The 14,214-nt window shown below is 54.9% G+C and overlaps 1 protein-coding gene across 2 annotated transcripts in view; it reads right to left on the bottom strand.

Moving 5' to 3' along the window:
• NEURL1B (neuralized E3 ubiquitin protein ligase 1B) overlaps positions 1 to 11,997 on the bottom strand; it is a 44,479-nt gene extending 32,482 nt beyond the window's left edge. For both annotated transcript variants that reach the window (XM_061393218.1, XM_061393219.1), the window contains exon 1: positions 11,868 to 11,997. In XM_061393218.1, the coding sequence (XP_061249202.1) occupies positions 11,868 to 11,898 (31 nt within the window). In that variant the 5' untranslated portion in view covers positions 11,899 to 11,997. The remainder of the gene's footprint in view (positions 1 to 11,867) is intronic.
• Positions 11,998 to 14,214: the final 2,217 nt, after the last annotated feature.

Here is a 14,214-nt window from a genome sequence, read left to right as displayed (position 1 = left end):
AGCGCCGGCTCGCAGGGTCAGGGCCCCCTGCTGTGGAGGATGGTGGGGGGATGCACCCTCATTCTTTCTCGAGGACATCACTTCCTCCTGCATCTGACATTTACAAAGCATCTGCTCCAGGCCGGGGCTGCGCTGGCTGCAGGCGCTGACGACTCACACGCAGAGCCGAGACCAGTGCGGGGTGGACACAGACACCATGATTTCATGTGGGGGTCAGCACCGAGGGCTGCAGCCAAGCTTCTCAGGGGGCCACTCTGGGGGGTGACAAACAGTGGGGAACTGTGTTTCAGGCTAAGGGAACAGTACAGAAAAAGGCCTGGAGGAGAGAACAAGCTGAGTGCCCTTGGGGAAGGGCAGGGAACAGAGTGTAGAAGGCAGAGGGGAGGGTGGAGAGGGAGTCAAGGGCTCTATCACAAAGGGCCTTAAAGGCTGAGCAGAGGAGGTTAAGGTCCTCAAGAAGCCTGGGGGCCTCTGAAGGGCTGGAATCGAGGAAGGAATCCCCAAGGATCCATCTCTCTGAAGAATGAGATTCAAGTCCTGGGTCTTCCCATAGAAACTGTCTTTTCCTCTCTTCCCTGCCTATCAGAAAGACCTGGCAGGGCGGGAATGGGAAAACCAGGCCAGGTTTCAAACACTGCTTCCAACGGCTGGCACAGTCCTGCCCTCGGCACCTGCTTCTCCTCCAGGCAGCTTCTGGCAGCCGCCTGCTGATAAGCCAGCTGATTGGCCAGCAGGCTCCTTCTCTTTGCCCTGAGGGCAGCCACTCCCCCAGCCTGGGTGGGGCCCAGAAGCCTGACCATTCACTCCTAGCCTCAGCCCTAGGGGAGCCTGCAGGGACCCGGTCCCAACTTTGAAACAACAGATCCACTGGCCCTACTTTTCAGGATCAAATGCAGCTGGAAACTCTCCTAGAACTTCACTGCTCTGGCTTCTGGAGCTGAGGAAATGCTCTTCATAAGCATCAGGGCTGGGTAGCGTTTGCTGGCCCTGAGGGGTGGGAGCCTACCCCTGCGGCTCTCCCAGTGTATACCAAGGGTGAACCATGCTGCCCATTCATTTATGGCCTCACCCTGCCAGGTGGCTTCCTCAAGAGGAAACTGAAGCCCAGAGAGGCAGACATCCGGGCCAGAGGCCACCCAGACTGTGAGGGCAGTGCCTGTCTTTGAATCTGGTCCTGTCTGACTCTGGAAGTTTCATCCTTCCTGTTTTATGCCTCATTCCTCCCCAAGGTTTCTCACTTATCCCCTGAACTGCAAGGAAAAAAAAATGGCTATGTATAAGAGACAAAGGTGGAGTAAGGCCTGGCTTGGTCTCAGGGGGTAGGGGGGCGTAGGCAGGGGTGGTGTTGCTTGTCATCAATCAGCCTGTTTTGAGCAACTCAAAGGTCAGGGGATGGCAGAACTTGGGATGAAAAATCAGCAGCATCTAAAAAAAGAAAGCAGATTATAGCAGGGGGTGGAGCCCCAGTGCCTAATGGCCCCAAGGTCAGAAAAGGGGATTGGAGGTGGGCATGATCAGAGAGGGACACTCCCAGGGGCCACGTAGAGCCCGGGGCTGGTCCTCTGCCCACCAGATGTCCTATGACCCTCCTGAGAGCACTGAAGGAGGTGACTGCTACCAGACCTACTGCCGCTGAGGAAGGAAGGCTCAAAGAGGCTGGGAGAGCGGCCCCAGGCCACTGGGCCAGGAAGTGGTACAGTCAGTGTCAGAACACACGCCAGCCGGGCGCCCACGGCTAGGAAGAAGACGCTCTGGGTGCTTCGGGCAAAGGGTAGACGTTATCCCTACAGGGAAGGAGCAGCACAGTGCGTGGGTCTTCAGCTAAGGTCGAGTCCTTCCCTGCCATGTTTGGCTCTGAGGCCCGCAGAGAAGCACCTCAAGGGCACCCCTCCCACTCTCCTCCCTTCTCCAAAGATCCAGGTTTCTCTCTTCTGCCCCAGACCCGGCAGGCTGGCCTTTCTGCAAATACCCGAGGGCTCCAAGTTGGTGAGTGTAGGCTGAGGATGCCTGAAGGAGTCTGCATGGCTTTCTGCCCTCTGACCTGAGGGGTAAAGGGCAAATGTTGGAAATACACACTCCGGAGTCCTGATAAGAATCTCCATTTCATACATCCTCAGCACTGACGATCTTAGAGTTGCTGGCTCCCTGGGGCCTCTCTACATCCCTATGACCCTGTTTCTCAGATGAGAACATAGGTCCAGATGGGGAAGGGTTGGCCCAGGGTCATGGTGCAGGCAGACAGCTGGGTCAGGATTTGACTCAGATTTGAATCCAAAGCATGCCCGCTCTTGACACTATGTGGCATCGCCTCCCTAGCCAGCCAGGGAGTACTTTTGGACTCGTCAGAGGGCCTTGAGAGTGTGACCCCACACTATGGGGTCCTACCGCTCCTCTCTGCTTCACCAGCTTCAGGAGCACAGATTCCTTGCCTTCAGTGAATTTGAAGTCCACTTATGGAGTCCCCATCTTATATCGGCTCAGACTTCTCATGGAGTCTCCTATTTATTCCTCATCAAACTCCCATGAGGGAGGCACCATCATTCTCCCCACCCTAAAGATGGGAAAGCAAGGTTCAGAGACGGGGAGTGACTTGCCAGGGTCACACAGCTTAGATATAGAACTGAGATTTGAACATAAGACTGCCTCCAAAACCAGTGCTCTTTCTACCCCCTCTCTTAGGGATTCCAGCCGAAGACCCCATCTGCAATCTCTCTGTGACCCTTTGTAAGGCTCTGGGCCTCAGTGTTCTGATCTGTCAGATGGGAGGTGGGACGTGGTGATTCCAAGCATTCTCTAGTCCTGGGAACAGAGTCCCTGAGAGACCTGTCTGCAGGGATGAAGGTCCACACCATCCCCAGAGACAGGGAAATTCCGCTGTTCCATGCTCTGCCCTTGAAGCACCCAGAGTCTTAAGGGGAAGGGAATGTCTTTTGGGGGTAAGGATCTGCCCCTGTGGGGTGGAAAGTTACCAAGCAAACCGGGCTTGGAGACCCAGGGCACGTGGGTGCCCACCCATCTCATAAATCCATCATCCTTGGGGAAAAGGAAAGAAAATGTGTGTCTGCGGGACATAATTATGATATAAACAACGTGTAATGTTGAGGACATAAACAGAACACACATGTTAATGGCTGTGGGCATTCTGCCAACTGCCAGTGCTGCCCCGACTCTCCCACCCCACCCATACCCCCGAATGGCTTACTCATTAAAGAACTTTCTCCCCTCTGTCCAGCATGAGACGAGAGGCTGCCCTGAGCCCCAGTAAAAAGGAGAATGAAAGGGAAGGGATGAGAGTGAGCTGGGACTGACATCCAAGAATGGCTGCTACTCAGAAGTACCTGCTGCTAAGTGTGGGAAAGTGCTGAGGCCTGGAGGTCACAGGGAAGGTACAGACCCAGAAGGGGGAAGGTTGCTCCATCTTTCTGTGCCCCAGCTTCCTGATCTATAAAATGGGCCTAAAACCTCCCAATATGCAGAACTGCAGGGGGATCATATAAGTGAGAGATTATGAAGGGCCCTCCATGTGTTCAGCAGATGAGCACTGGGGAGCACTTCCTATAAGACCCCAGGGTCAAAAGGCACCTTCGCGGACAATTTATCCCAGACCCGTCTGCTGCTCCAGTTGTGTCTGCCACGTCCATGTCAAGCCCCAGTCGGGCCTGACGCCAGTGCTGCTCCAGCAAAGGACAATTCCCACCCTGCCCTACTGCCAGACAGCCTCCACAGTTAGAAAGTTCTTCCTTTGACTGAGCTGGGATCTCACTGATGTCCACACATGTCTGGTCGTGTCTGTGCTTGGTCCGTAGTGCCCTTCCCTATCAGTCTGCTCCCCTGCCTCATGCATCTGAGACATGTAGGATGTGAGACAGACAACTACAGAAATTGAAGAGCAACTAAAAAGAAAACTGCCAGACAAATACAAATGTTCACAGTTTCAACACTCCGAAGGCTTCCAGGGCAGATGTGAAATGCCCCCACCTGACCCCCTGTCCCGACCCGGCAGTCATCCATCCAGCATCAACACCCCTTCCTTCTCATTGGAATCGCACTGGACTACGTGTGCTGTGCGCCCTTAGGCAAGTCACTTTCCCTCTCTGTTCTCCCAACAGTTATATGGGGCTAAAAGCAGTAGCTGTCTCACAGGGCTTGTCCTGAGGGCTCGATGCAGGTGCCTGCTGAGAATAGTGTCTGGCACAGACTGGCTGAGTGATACAAGCTGGTGGTTATTATTCTTCTTTTGTGTCTGTCTCCCTTGGGAGTGCCGGGCTCAGCAGGGAGCAGGGGCTGGCTTGCTTAGTGACTACACAATCATACCAGGTGCCCCCCTGAGCATTCACTATCTGTCAGACACTTTGTAGGCCTGAGACGTAACATCATTATCTCCTCTCTGCAGAAAAGGGAATCGAAGCAAAGAGAGGTCAAAGCGTTTGTCTGGAGAATAAGACTCAGACCCAGGGATGGGGCACCCAGCCCATGCTGCCACCAGCTCTGCCAATGATGACAGCACAGCATGGGGACAGGATTCTCCTGGCCTGCAGGAGAGCCCGGGTGCGGGGTGACGAAGTGCCCTTGCTCGGGCCACGTGCCCTTGCTGAGGGACTGGCAGGGGCTGCCTGTGGCTCTGAGCCCCGTCAGTGGGAAGGATGCGGGTGGCAGTGGGGCTGGGGGTGACCAAGCACAGGCCAGCTTTTATCAGGCAGATGGGGCAGGAGGAAGGGGTGCAGAGCTCCAGTTCACCCTGTCTCCTCCAGAGCAAGATTCCCAGAGGCCACCTCCACCTTAGGAGTTAGAGTCTCCAGGCCGGGGGTGAGGCGGGTGGGGCTGGGGGCTGGGCCTTTCTATAGGCAGTTTCACTCTGGCTGCTGGGCACAGAGGTGCTTCACCTCCCCAGGACAGAGAAAGTAAGAAAGTGTGCCTGCGGGAAGGACAGCCTGTGGGGAGGGGGGTTCAGGAGCCCAGGATGAGGACAAGAGGCCCCGGGGGCAGTGTCCCAGTGATGGGGAAGGGGCTTTGGGGTCAGGCAGGCTTGGGATCAAATTCTGCTCTGCTACTTCCTTGTCTCCTAGGCCGGGGCAGTTCTCAGGATCCTTCTGAGCTCAGTGTCCTCATCTGTGAAGTGGGAGCCAACGTCTGGAAGACGTGTCCTGATGGTTTAAAGGGGATGAAACAGAGAAAGGGCCCGGCACGGGGCAGGCGTGCTGCAGTGCTGACCACTTGGCTACACCCCCCAGGTGGGTGCTCACAGCCTACAGCACGTTGGCCCCCTTCCTCTTCCCTCTCTGCTTTAAGCTCCTGCCACACACCTGGCCTCTGGGCTTCTATTTTCAGCCCTCATAGAGCACCACCAAGTACAGAGAGCCCTTTGGTCCAAAAGAGGAGAGAGCTGACTCTTTCTGTCCACGGAGAAGATTAAACAGCCTGTTCTGAGCAGCCTTTGAGGCCCAGCCCAGCAGACACAGAGCTTCATCCCAGGGGGCAGTGTGCATCTGAGAAGCTGAGTCTCCTGACTGCAGGCCAGAAACCCCTCTTCCTCTGACCTGATCTTCTCCCACCACTCTGACTTCATATTGCCACCCCCACTTGCACTGGGACCCCCAGAACTCTGCATCTCCCCCTCTACATGCCCTGTTCTCCCTCTCCTTGGGCCTTTGCACATCTAATCCTCTGCAGAATCCTCTGCATTCCGTTGTGGCTAACTTCTCTGCTTTCTGGTCTCAGCTGGACAGCACCTCCTCCAGGAAGCCTTCCCTGCTTCTCCTCCCAGCCCCTGTGTCCCCTCCCCGACTCATCATAACTGCCCTGTCCTTGCAGCCCCTGTGTTCCCCTCCCCGACTCATCATAACTGCCCTGTCCTTGCTAGTCTCTCCCACTAGACCTGGCGGCCTGGGGGGCCAATGCAAACTGCAAAGTGCAACCTGCCATGCAGATTCTTCTCATCAGAAATGAGACGTTTTCGACAGGGCTCAAGGAACCTGGGGGAGCTGCTGTCCGTGCTATGAAAGGGAGGCCTCCCAACCCAGCCCTTTGACTCAAGCCTTGTGGTCACCTGGGGCAGGGTTGTCAAGGCAGGAAGTGACGGGCACTTGTCAGTCACCCCCCGCTAGGGACCCCAGGAACGGGCATGAGGGCTCTCCTTTCCATGGAGGCAACAATAACCACGACAGTGGCCGCCCTGGGCATTATGCTAAAGCCTCTGCCTGCTCTATGCTGTTTAACACTCACCCCGCCCACTGTGAGGGAGCTGTGCACCCCCACTTCAACTGAGGAAACTGAGGCACAGAGGGGAGTCCTTGCCCACCATCACTGCCCTAGGAAATGGTCACGCTGAGATGGACCCAGGCAGTCTGACGACGAGGTGCGTCTAGACCAGGACACCAGGCCTCCCACTGCTGCCAGCCACTGACCATGCTCATCACAGCCCTTAACCGCTGCCACCCCAGAGAGAAACGCATTTGTACTGTAAGATGCAACATACACACGCACACCGGAAGCAAAAATTTCGGAGAAAAGAATACTTCCCACCTGAATACACTCGATATTTTACTTTTTATCCTAGTCTAGGTAACTAAAGGGCTTCCCTGGTGGCTCAGCGGTAATGAATCTGCCAGCAACTGCAGGAGACCCTGGGTTTGATCCCTGGGTTGGGAAGATCCCCTGGAGAAGGAAGTGGCAACCCACCCCAGTATTCTTGCCTGGAGGATCCCATGGACGGAGGAGCCTGGTGGGCTGCAGTCCATGGGTCGCAAAGAGTGGGACACACTGAGCGACCAACACTGTCGCTTTCATGTCGTTAAAGGCTTTTTAAAAGCTGGGCTCACACGATCCACAGTAGACCACCTGATCTGGTGGCCAGGCCTTGTTTAGGTGTCAGCCCCTCCCTCTCTGAGGCACAGGGTGACGGCACCTCCTGCTCTGCAGTGATATAACCAACCACCTGACTGTTTTACTAGAGCATTCCATCCTTCTTCCACCAGTGGCCAGTTCCCGGGGGAGGAGAGCTGCCAGCGGCTGTCCGTTCATTCATTCCAGGGCTAGTACACAAGATGTGCCCAACAGATGTTAGACAAAGGAACGAAGATGCACACTCGGGAAAATGCAGAGCAGAGCGCACCCCAGGGTCATCCCAGCCTGGGTGCATAGCACTTAAGCAGAGATCAGGGTGGGGCAACTGAGAGATCAGATTTAGGGCAACTGAGCCACAGAAGACCCTGAAGGCAGACAGAAAAAGAAGACATTTGAGTTGGGGAAGGCAGACATGCAGTGGGATTTTCCTTCAGATGTCGCCTCCTCCAGGAAGCCTTACTTACCCCCATTACCCCAGGGCTCCCTCCTTTCCTGCCAGGGGAAACAGAGAGGAAAGGAAAAGAAGTGGGATCAGAAAGAGGGTAAAAACAGAGGGAGGCCTTAGTTCCTTTTGGCTCCAGATTCTCCATGGCAACTTCTCCACGTTTCCTATGCATTAGACAGACTGTCCTTCTTTCTCAATTCCACGGATGAGTAAGACTGCTGCTCCACTCTACCCTGCCCCGCCCCCAGCATCCTCACAGGCCATCACCAAGGAGCCTTGACTGGTCAGGGTCCCTAACCATGTGCTGACAGCCTGGCAGGTTTCAGGGCTGTCGGAGGAACCACTGTCACTTCGAGAGGCTCAGGCTCAGGCTCAGGCCTCAGATGGAGGGCTACCAAAGTGATTCTTCAAGACCTGTGGGAGGGAGGCAGATGGGGCCAGACAAGGCAGGCAGGCCCAACCGAACTTCGTACTGTGACTGGGTAAGGGAGGAAGAGAGGTGCAGAGAGAGAGGGACGGCACTGGCTGGGTGATCCGTGCAGCCGCCGGGATGGGAGAAAGGCCGCTGTCCTCCTGGAGCTGAGACAGTCCAGGTCTAAGGAGAAAAGTGGCTGCTGGGTCCTCGGAGCATTGGCCCCCTTTGCCAGAGGGCCGAAGACCCAGGAGGCCTAACACCCACATGGCTCTGGATCCACCAAATAGAGAGAGAGGCCGGGCAGGGAGGGCCCCAGAGCGGCCCCGGGGCAGCAGGTGCTTCTGGTCTGGACGCAGCATCTGCAGATTGACTGTCCGGGTTAGGAAGACTGGCTCTCCCCCTTATACTGGTATGCCTTTATCCTTTATGTCTCCAATCCTCCATCTGCCTCCCTGTAAGATGGGGATAAATATAGACCCTCTAAAGGGCATTAGGAGGATCTGAAATAGGTGATGTGGGTAAAGCCCCTGACTCAGGGCACAGAGCAGGTTGAGCATGCTTCCCATACTCTGGAGCTTCGGGACACCGCTCACTGACGTAACACTAGAGAGGGCTGTTGACTTGGTCGAGCATGGACTGGCTTAATGATTAAACCCAACCAGCAGTTTGAATTCAGCCTCTTCTCCAACCAGAACTACCAGTGAGTCCTAGAGTGAGCCCCAGGGGTGCACGGAGGGAAGGGACTGAAATGGGCTGGTGGGAGAAGGGGGAGAGTGCCTCCCTCCCTCCCTCCCTCCCTGTGGAATTCTGCTCTCCCCTCCCCCGCCCTGTGTACACTTCTTATTTTTTTTTCCCTTGCAAAACCCAGATTAAGGCTAACGGAGTGCAGGAAAAAAAAAAAAGGCCATGTGGTGGTATTAGAAGAGAGGCCTGGGTCTGCTGAGCCCAGCTTTGCCACTGCCTAACTGTGTGAGTTGGGGCAGGTGTTGCAACCTCTCTGGGCCTCAGTCTCCTCATCTGTGAAGTGGAAGAGAATGACAACTTATTTTGCAGGACTGAACTGAAACTAGAAAGGGAATGGGTAATGCACACAGGAAGAGCATAGCAAACCTGAGTTCCCATGCTGACCCTTAATGCTTGTTTATAGGGCACTGCAAGGGACCGTAACGGTGCTGCCCCTCAGTCGATCACAAAAGACATTCCTTTTGGGGGGGCATTTCCTTATCACATGCAATAGCACAGCAGGTGTACTCTGGGGCACTCAATAAATGGTATCTGAACCATCAGCTGGGAGGCTACTGCATGTCATGGGAAGACTGCAGGACTTTGGAGCTAAATAAACCTGGATTTCAATCCTGGTTCTGCCAACTGGATAAGCCATGTGAAGGGGAATGAGTCATTTTACCTCTCTGAGCCTTGGTTTCCTTATCTGTAAGATGGAGATGATAACGCCCACTTTACAGGGCAGTTGCGAGAACTCAGTTCATTCATTCATTCAACAAATATTTACTGAACATCTATTATGTCCTACCCACTGCTGCAGATGCTGAATATATGGCAGTGAACAAAATAGGCAAATTCCTCCTGGGGGAGACAGACGATAAACAGCTAACTACACAGCCCATGTAGCACGTGGTGATCCACGCTAAGGAAAAACCCAAAGCAGGGGAGGGAGTGGGGAGTGCTGGGGGCAGGGGCAATGACAAGAGCTGCCTGGAGCAGACACCATGTGGAGGTCTGGGGGAAGAATGTTCCAGGCAGAGGGAACGGCAAGTGCAGGAGCTTTAAGGAGAAGTGTGCTTGGCATGTAAATAAAGCCACATATGCAGGAAGCCTGGCATGGAATCCAGGTGCTCAGCAAATGCCAGCTCTCTATTTCAAGTCCCATAGAAGGAACACCACGCATGTGTCCTTTCCCTGAGAATGAAAGCGCAAGGATTTCTATAGGGCAATGCTGAGCCAAGGGCTCTTTCCGCCTAAGATGCAGGCAACATGTGAGCTCCACCACCAGCTTTGGGGCCCCACCGAGCCCGGCTCTGCGCTGGGCAACCAGGGATATAAGATGATCAAGATGTGGTCTCTGTCCTCAGGTAGCCCCAAGGAGAGTCATGGAGGTGGGTGATGACAAAGCAAAGTGGTCCGATGAACATGCAGAGACAAGAAGGTATTGGGGTGGCAGAGTAACAGATGGGATTGGGTGTGGGTGGTCAGGGAAGGCTTCCTGGAGGAGGTGACGACTGAGCTGGGTTTTGAAAGATAGACTAGACAGTGAAAGGATATTCTGGGTGTGGAGAGCGTCAGGTACTGAGCACAGAGGTGTAGAAAACGGCACCGCGTGTGTGAGAAACTAAGTACAGGCAGGTCAGAAAACAACACATGGTTCTTCATGTTCTTGGCACCTGCAGCCTGATGTGGCGCAGGAATTCCAGTTTTAAACGCAGTGCAGGCTTTAGTCCCAGTGGAGTCTGAATTTTTCACGCTTAGCTACTGCTGTGAGTAACCAACCTTAACCCCAGGTTCCCAGCCCCGGGGTGACCCAGTCCACAGAGAGAGGGCTGAGTGGGATGGAGACTTCATAAATATCCAGCTATATTTAGCCTGCCTGGCAGGCGTCTGTCCCTTCATCTACCCCAAAGCCGACCCACAGGTGGCAGAATGGCTTTTTTTCACTAGAAGAGCATAAATGTTTCTTAATTAAGAAATCTCACAAAGGGGGCTCGTATCTTTGTGGCTGGGAGGACACCTGCTGTTCTATTTGCCAACATCCCCGGACACCTCCAGACTGGGTGGGTGGGTTCTCTCCATCCCCGTTAGGGCCATAGCCCTGGCCATAGGGGGCGTGGCCACACTCGGGTAAGAAGACCTGGATTCGAATCCCACCTCTGTCACTGACTAGCTGGTGACCCTCTGCTGGCAACTTCACCTCCCAGAGAATTGGTGAATTCTGTGTGCATTGGCCTGAAAGCTACCCAGGGGCTTATAAGCAGAAGGAGAGGCTCCTCTTCTATAAGCCAGCTTTGGGAATGCAGGACTCAGCACCATGCATTTCAGTCCCTCCCAGAGGAAGAAACAATTATTTTTTATATATAATTATTTTTGGATATAGCTCTAGAGCAGAGATGGGGTGATACCTTCCTTTCCTCCTAAAACCTCACATATGTGACCCTCACCTTCTGCCCAGGATGCTACAAATGCCCAGCCTTAAGGCAGAATAAAGACTTATTCTAAAGATTTGGGGGCGGGGAGAAGGGTAGGCAGACAGACACAGATCCCAATCTCAACGCGGCCCCCCCAACACCAGCAACATGACCTTGGGTGTGTCATTTCCCCTCCACAGAGCCTCAATTTCTTCAATATAAAACTGGGATACACATCTTTACCGCGAAGCTTCTTTGCATGCTGGGCACTGAGCCTCCAAGCCTCTGAGCAGCGCTGATTTATTCCTACAGTTACCTGGTATTTTCTAGCAAAGCCTTCTCTAGCCCACGCCCACCTCCTCCCAGCTCTGAATCCCCCTACTGTGGCCCTGAAAATTCTGGGGTTGTATTAATTAGAGGGCGATGCGCTCAGCGGCGGCGACTGCGAGGGGTCTAGAGAGCCCCCAGCTGAGCGGACACCAGAGGGGGGCGCAGCCGGGGTGCGCGTGGGAACGTGGCCAAACCAAGCAGCATGTGCCGCGGGGGCGCTGAGCGGCTGGTAACTGAGGTACGCCTGCGAGCACCCCCCGCCCCCCACTCTCAGCCGCTGCAGTCCCGGCACAACCGGCGGCTTCTGGCCGTCGGAAGCTCTGAGAAGCCTGGCTTCATTCACGCCCCGGAGCGCCCCGGGCTCCTTCATCAGCGCCCCCGGGCTGGAACAAAGGCAAAGCGGGGCGCGCAGCATCGCCCCAACGGCCCCTTCGCGCATCTAACCAAAGCCGGGAGAAGGAGCACGGGGGTCCCCAAGGTAACCAGGACGCGGTACCCGCCCTCCCGGAGCGCAAAGCCCAGCCGCTCCGCGCGCGCTAAGCCGGGAGTCGGGAGGCACTGGAGACTCTAGCCCACTGCGCCCGCCGGAGCGCTAAGGGGAGTGGGGGTGGGGTGGCTCTCCGGAAGTCACCCAGAGGGTCCCCCGAGGAGAGGAGAACCCCAGCGCCTGCCTCTCGGGCAGGGCTTCCCGGCGTACCTGGAAGGGTCCTGTGCACCGTGTTGCCCATCGCTGCGTCGGGGCGCGGCGTTGGCGGTGGCGCCGGCGCCCTCGGGACGCAGGGAGGCTAATTACGTGCTGGGCCGGGGACCCGGGCCGGGGTCTGGCTCCGGGGCATCGCGGCTGCACCGGCGAGCCGGCGGGCTGCGGCTGGGGCGGGTGCTGAGAGGGAAGCGGCGGCAGCAGGAGGAGGCGGAGCCACAGGCCCGGGCCCGCCGGCTCCGCCCCCGCCTCCCGCCGCCTCCAACCACGCCGGGAGGGGCGGGACCGCGGCCGCCGCATCTTTTGAAAGTTTGCTCCGGGAGGCGGGAGGGGAACCGCCGAGCATCCCGCTCTCGCCGCTCCCGCGCCCGGGTCAGGAAGGCGCGCTGGGCAGTTGGGTGCCCTTGAGGGTGTCAGGCTCGTCAGCCAGCTGGCCTTTCAGTCATTAATTCCAACGTTTTGAGAAAGCTTAATGTATGCCAGGCTCTGGGCCACAGGGGGCCAGCCCCTCGCCCGCAGAGCTTCTGTGCGGGGGTGGGGGCGTGGGAAGGGTCTGGAACGAAAACACCCAGCACAAGGTCACCTTGGACAGTGTAAAAAGCTTAAAAACAGTCCAACCGGGGTGACGGGTAGGGGTGGGACCTTGCACTCACAAGTGGGAAAAACCTAGGCAGGGTCCAAAGATTGGGAGGAGGGAACCTATAAATCATTGATTAAAATATGTATTGAGAACATCCTAGGTGCCATGCGCTGTGCTGGGCACTGCAGATACAGACAATGCATGCTAGTGGTGAAGACAGCAATAACAAACAATTAGGATCAGATAATACAACGATCAAAGCCAGGACGGAAATAAAACAGGACTGAGGGGGTGACTGTGGGGCTTAGGGAGAACCTGGGAGCAAGGCTTGCTCCATCTGAGGAGCAGCAAAGAACCAGCACGGGAAGAGCTGGGGCTGCGTCCCCGGCAGAGAGAGTGACAGGCGTTCCCCATTCATTCATTCACCCCACGTCCCCAGTAGGGGAACCCAGATCACACTCAGCAGGGCATGAAGCCTGCTAGCCCCTGGCCTCACAGGACAGGGCTCCATTTTTCAGATAAAAACATTGAGGCTTGGGAGGTGCAATGACTTGCCCAAGAAAAGCTAATTTCAACCCAGGTTTTTTCCGACTCTATTTTCCATGCTCTTGTTTCCTTGTGACTTTATGAAATGTTATCACCCCCACTTCTCAGACAGGCAGATTGAGCCTCAGAGAGTGGAGAACAGGTGCCTCAAATTTCCGAGTAAAGCTGACTGGAGCTGTGTGAATGAAAGGTGGGTATCTGGGAGAGACACCTCCCTTGCACCAAGTTCAGTTTCTCTGGTGCCTTCTGCCTGGAGTGCCTGGTCCATCCCAAAGAGTTTTTGTTCTTCAAGGTCAGCTGAAAGCCTCCACCTCTGGGAAGACGTCTCTATTCCCCACCACCCCTGATTTATCACACATGCTTGAACATAAGGTTGTCTGGTGTCTGAGCTACTGATTTCTCATATTATGGGTGCTCTGTTAGTCATTTCTTTTAATAAAAAAAAAAGAAACATGAGGTCCTGTTTGGGAAAGGTACATTAGTTTCATATACCCTCAATCCATGTGAGTTTGGGATGCATACAGAGGTCAGTATTATTATAAAAGGAGTCTAGAAAAGTTTCCTCATATAAAACAGTGCAATGCAAACAGTATTTTGTGACTACAAGTGTCCCAAAGGGAAGGTCACAAAGGGAGGGTGTTGTCAACAGGCCTTTTAAAGGTCACTTTCAGAGCGCTCAAATAAGTGGCAGTGTTGTGCAAATAAAAAATGCACGCCTGCAAATGAAGCCCCAACTGTCCAAATGCTCTGCAGATGGTACCTGCAGAGGGAGCAGTGTCCCGTGGTCACCTGACACGTGGATCCAAAAGAGCCGTGTTTAACATCTTGGTCCATGTGGTTAAGGTGTGCTCTGGAAAACCAAGAAGGCTTCCCCCTGCCCTTCCAGCAGGTGATGGTGACACTGGTGTCAAAGCCACGTGCAAAGAATGTGAACCCAAGTAGTTTCTTGAAATTTAGACTAAAGCATTCTTTCCAAATTAATATTTTATATAAAGATGATTTAAAATATTTATCTCTCAGTAAGGTCTTCCCTGGTGGTTCAGTGGCAAAGAATTTGCCTGCCAGACAGGAGACACGGGTTTGATCCCTGGGTCAGGAAGATCCCCTGGAAGAGGAAATGGCAACCCATTCCAATATTCTTGCCTGGAGAATCCCATGGACACAGGAGCCTGGTGAGCTACAGTCCACGGGGTCGCAAAGAGTCAGACACGACTGAGC

The sequence above is a fragment of the Bos javanicus genome, chromosome 20 (assembly GCF_032452875.1).
Source record: "Bos javanicus breed banteng chromosome 20, ARS-OSU_banteng_1.0, whole genome shotgun sequence".
In the NCBI taxonomy this organism is placed as follows: domain Eukaryota; kingdom Metazoa; phylum Chordata; class Mammalia; order Artiodactyla; family Bovidae; genus Bos; species Bos javanicus.
The sequence above is the reverse complement of the archived record's forward strand: the minus strand, read 5'-3'. Positions and strand labels throughout refer to the sequence as shown.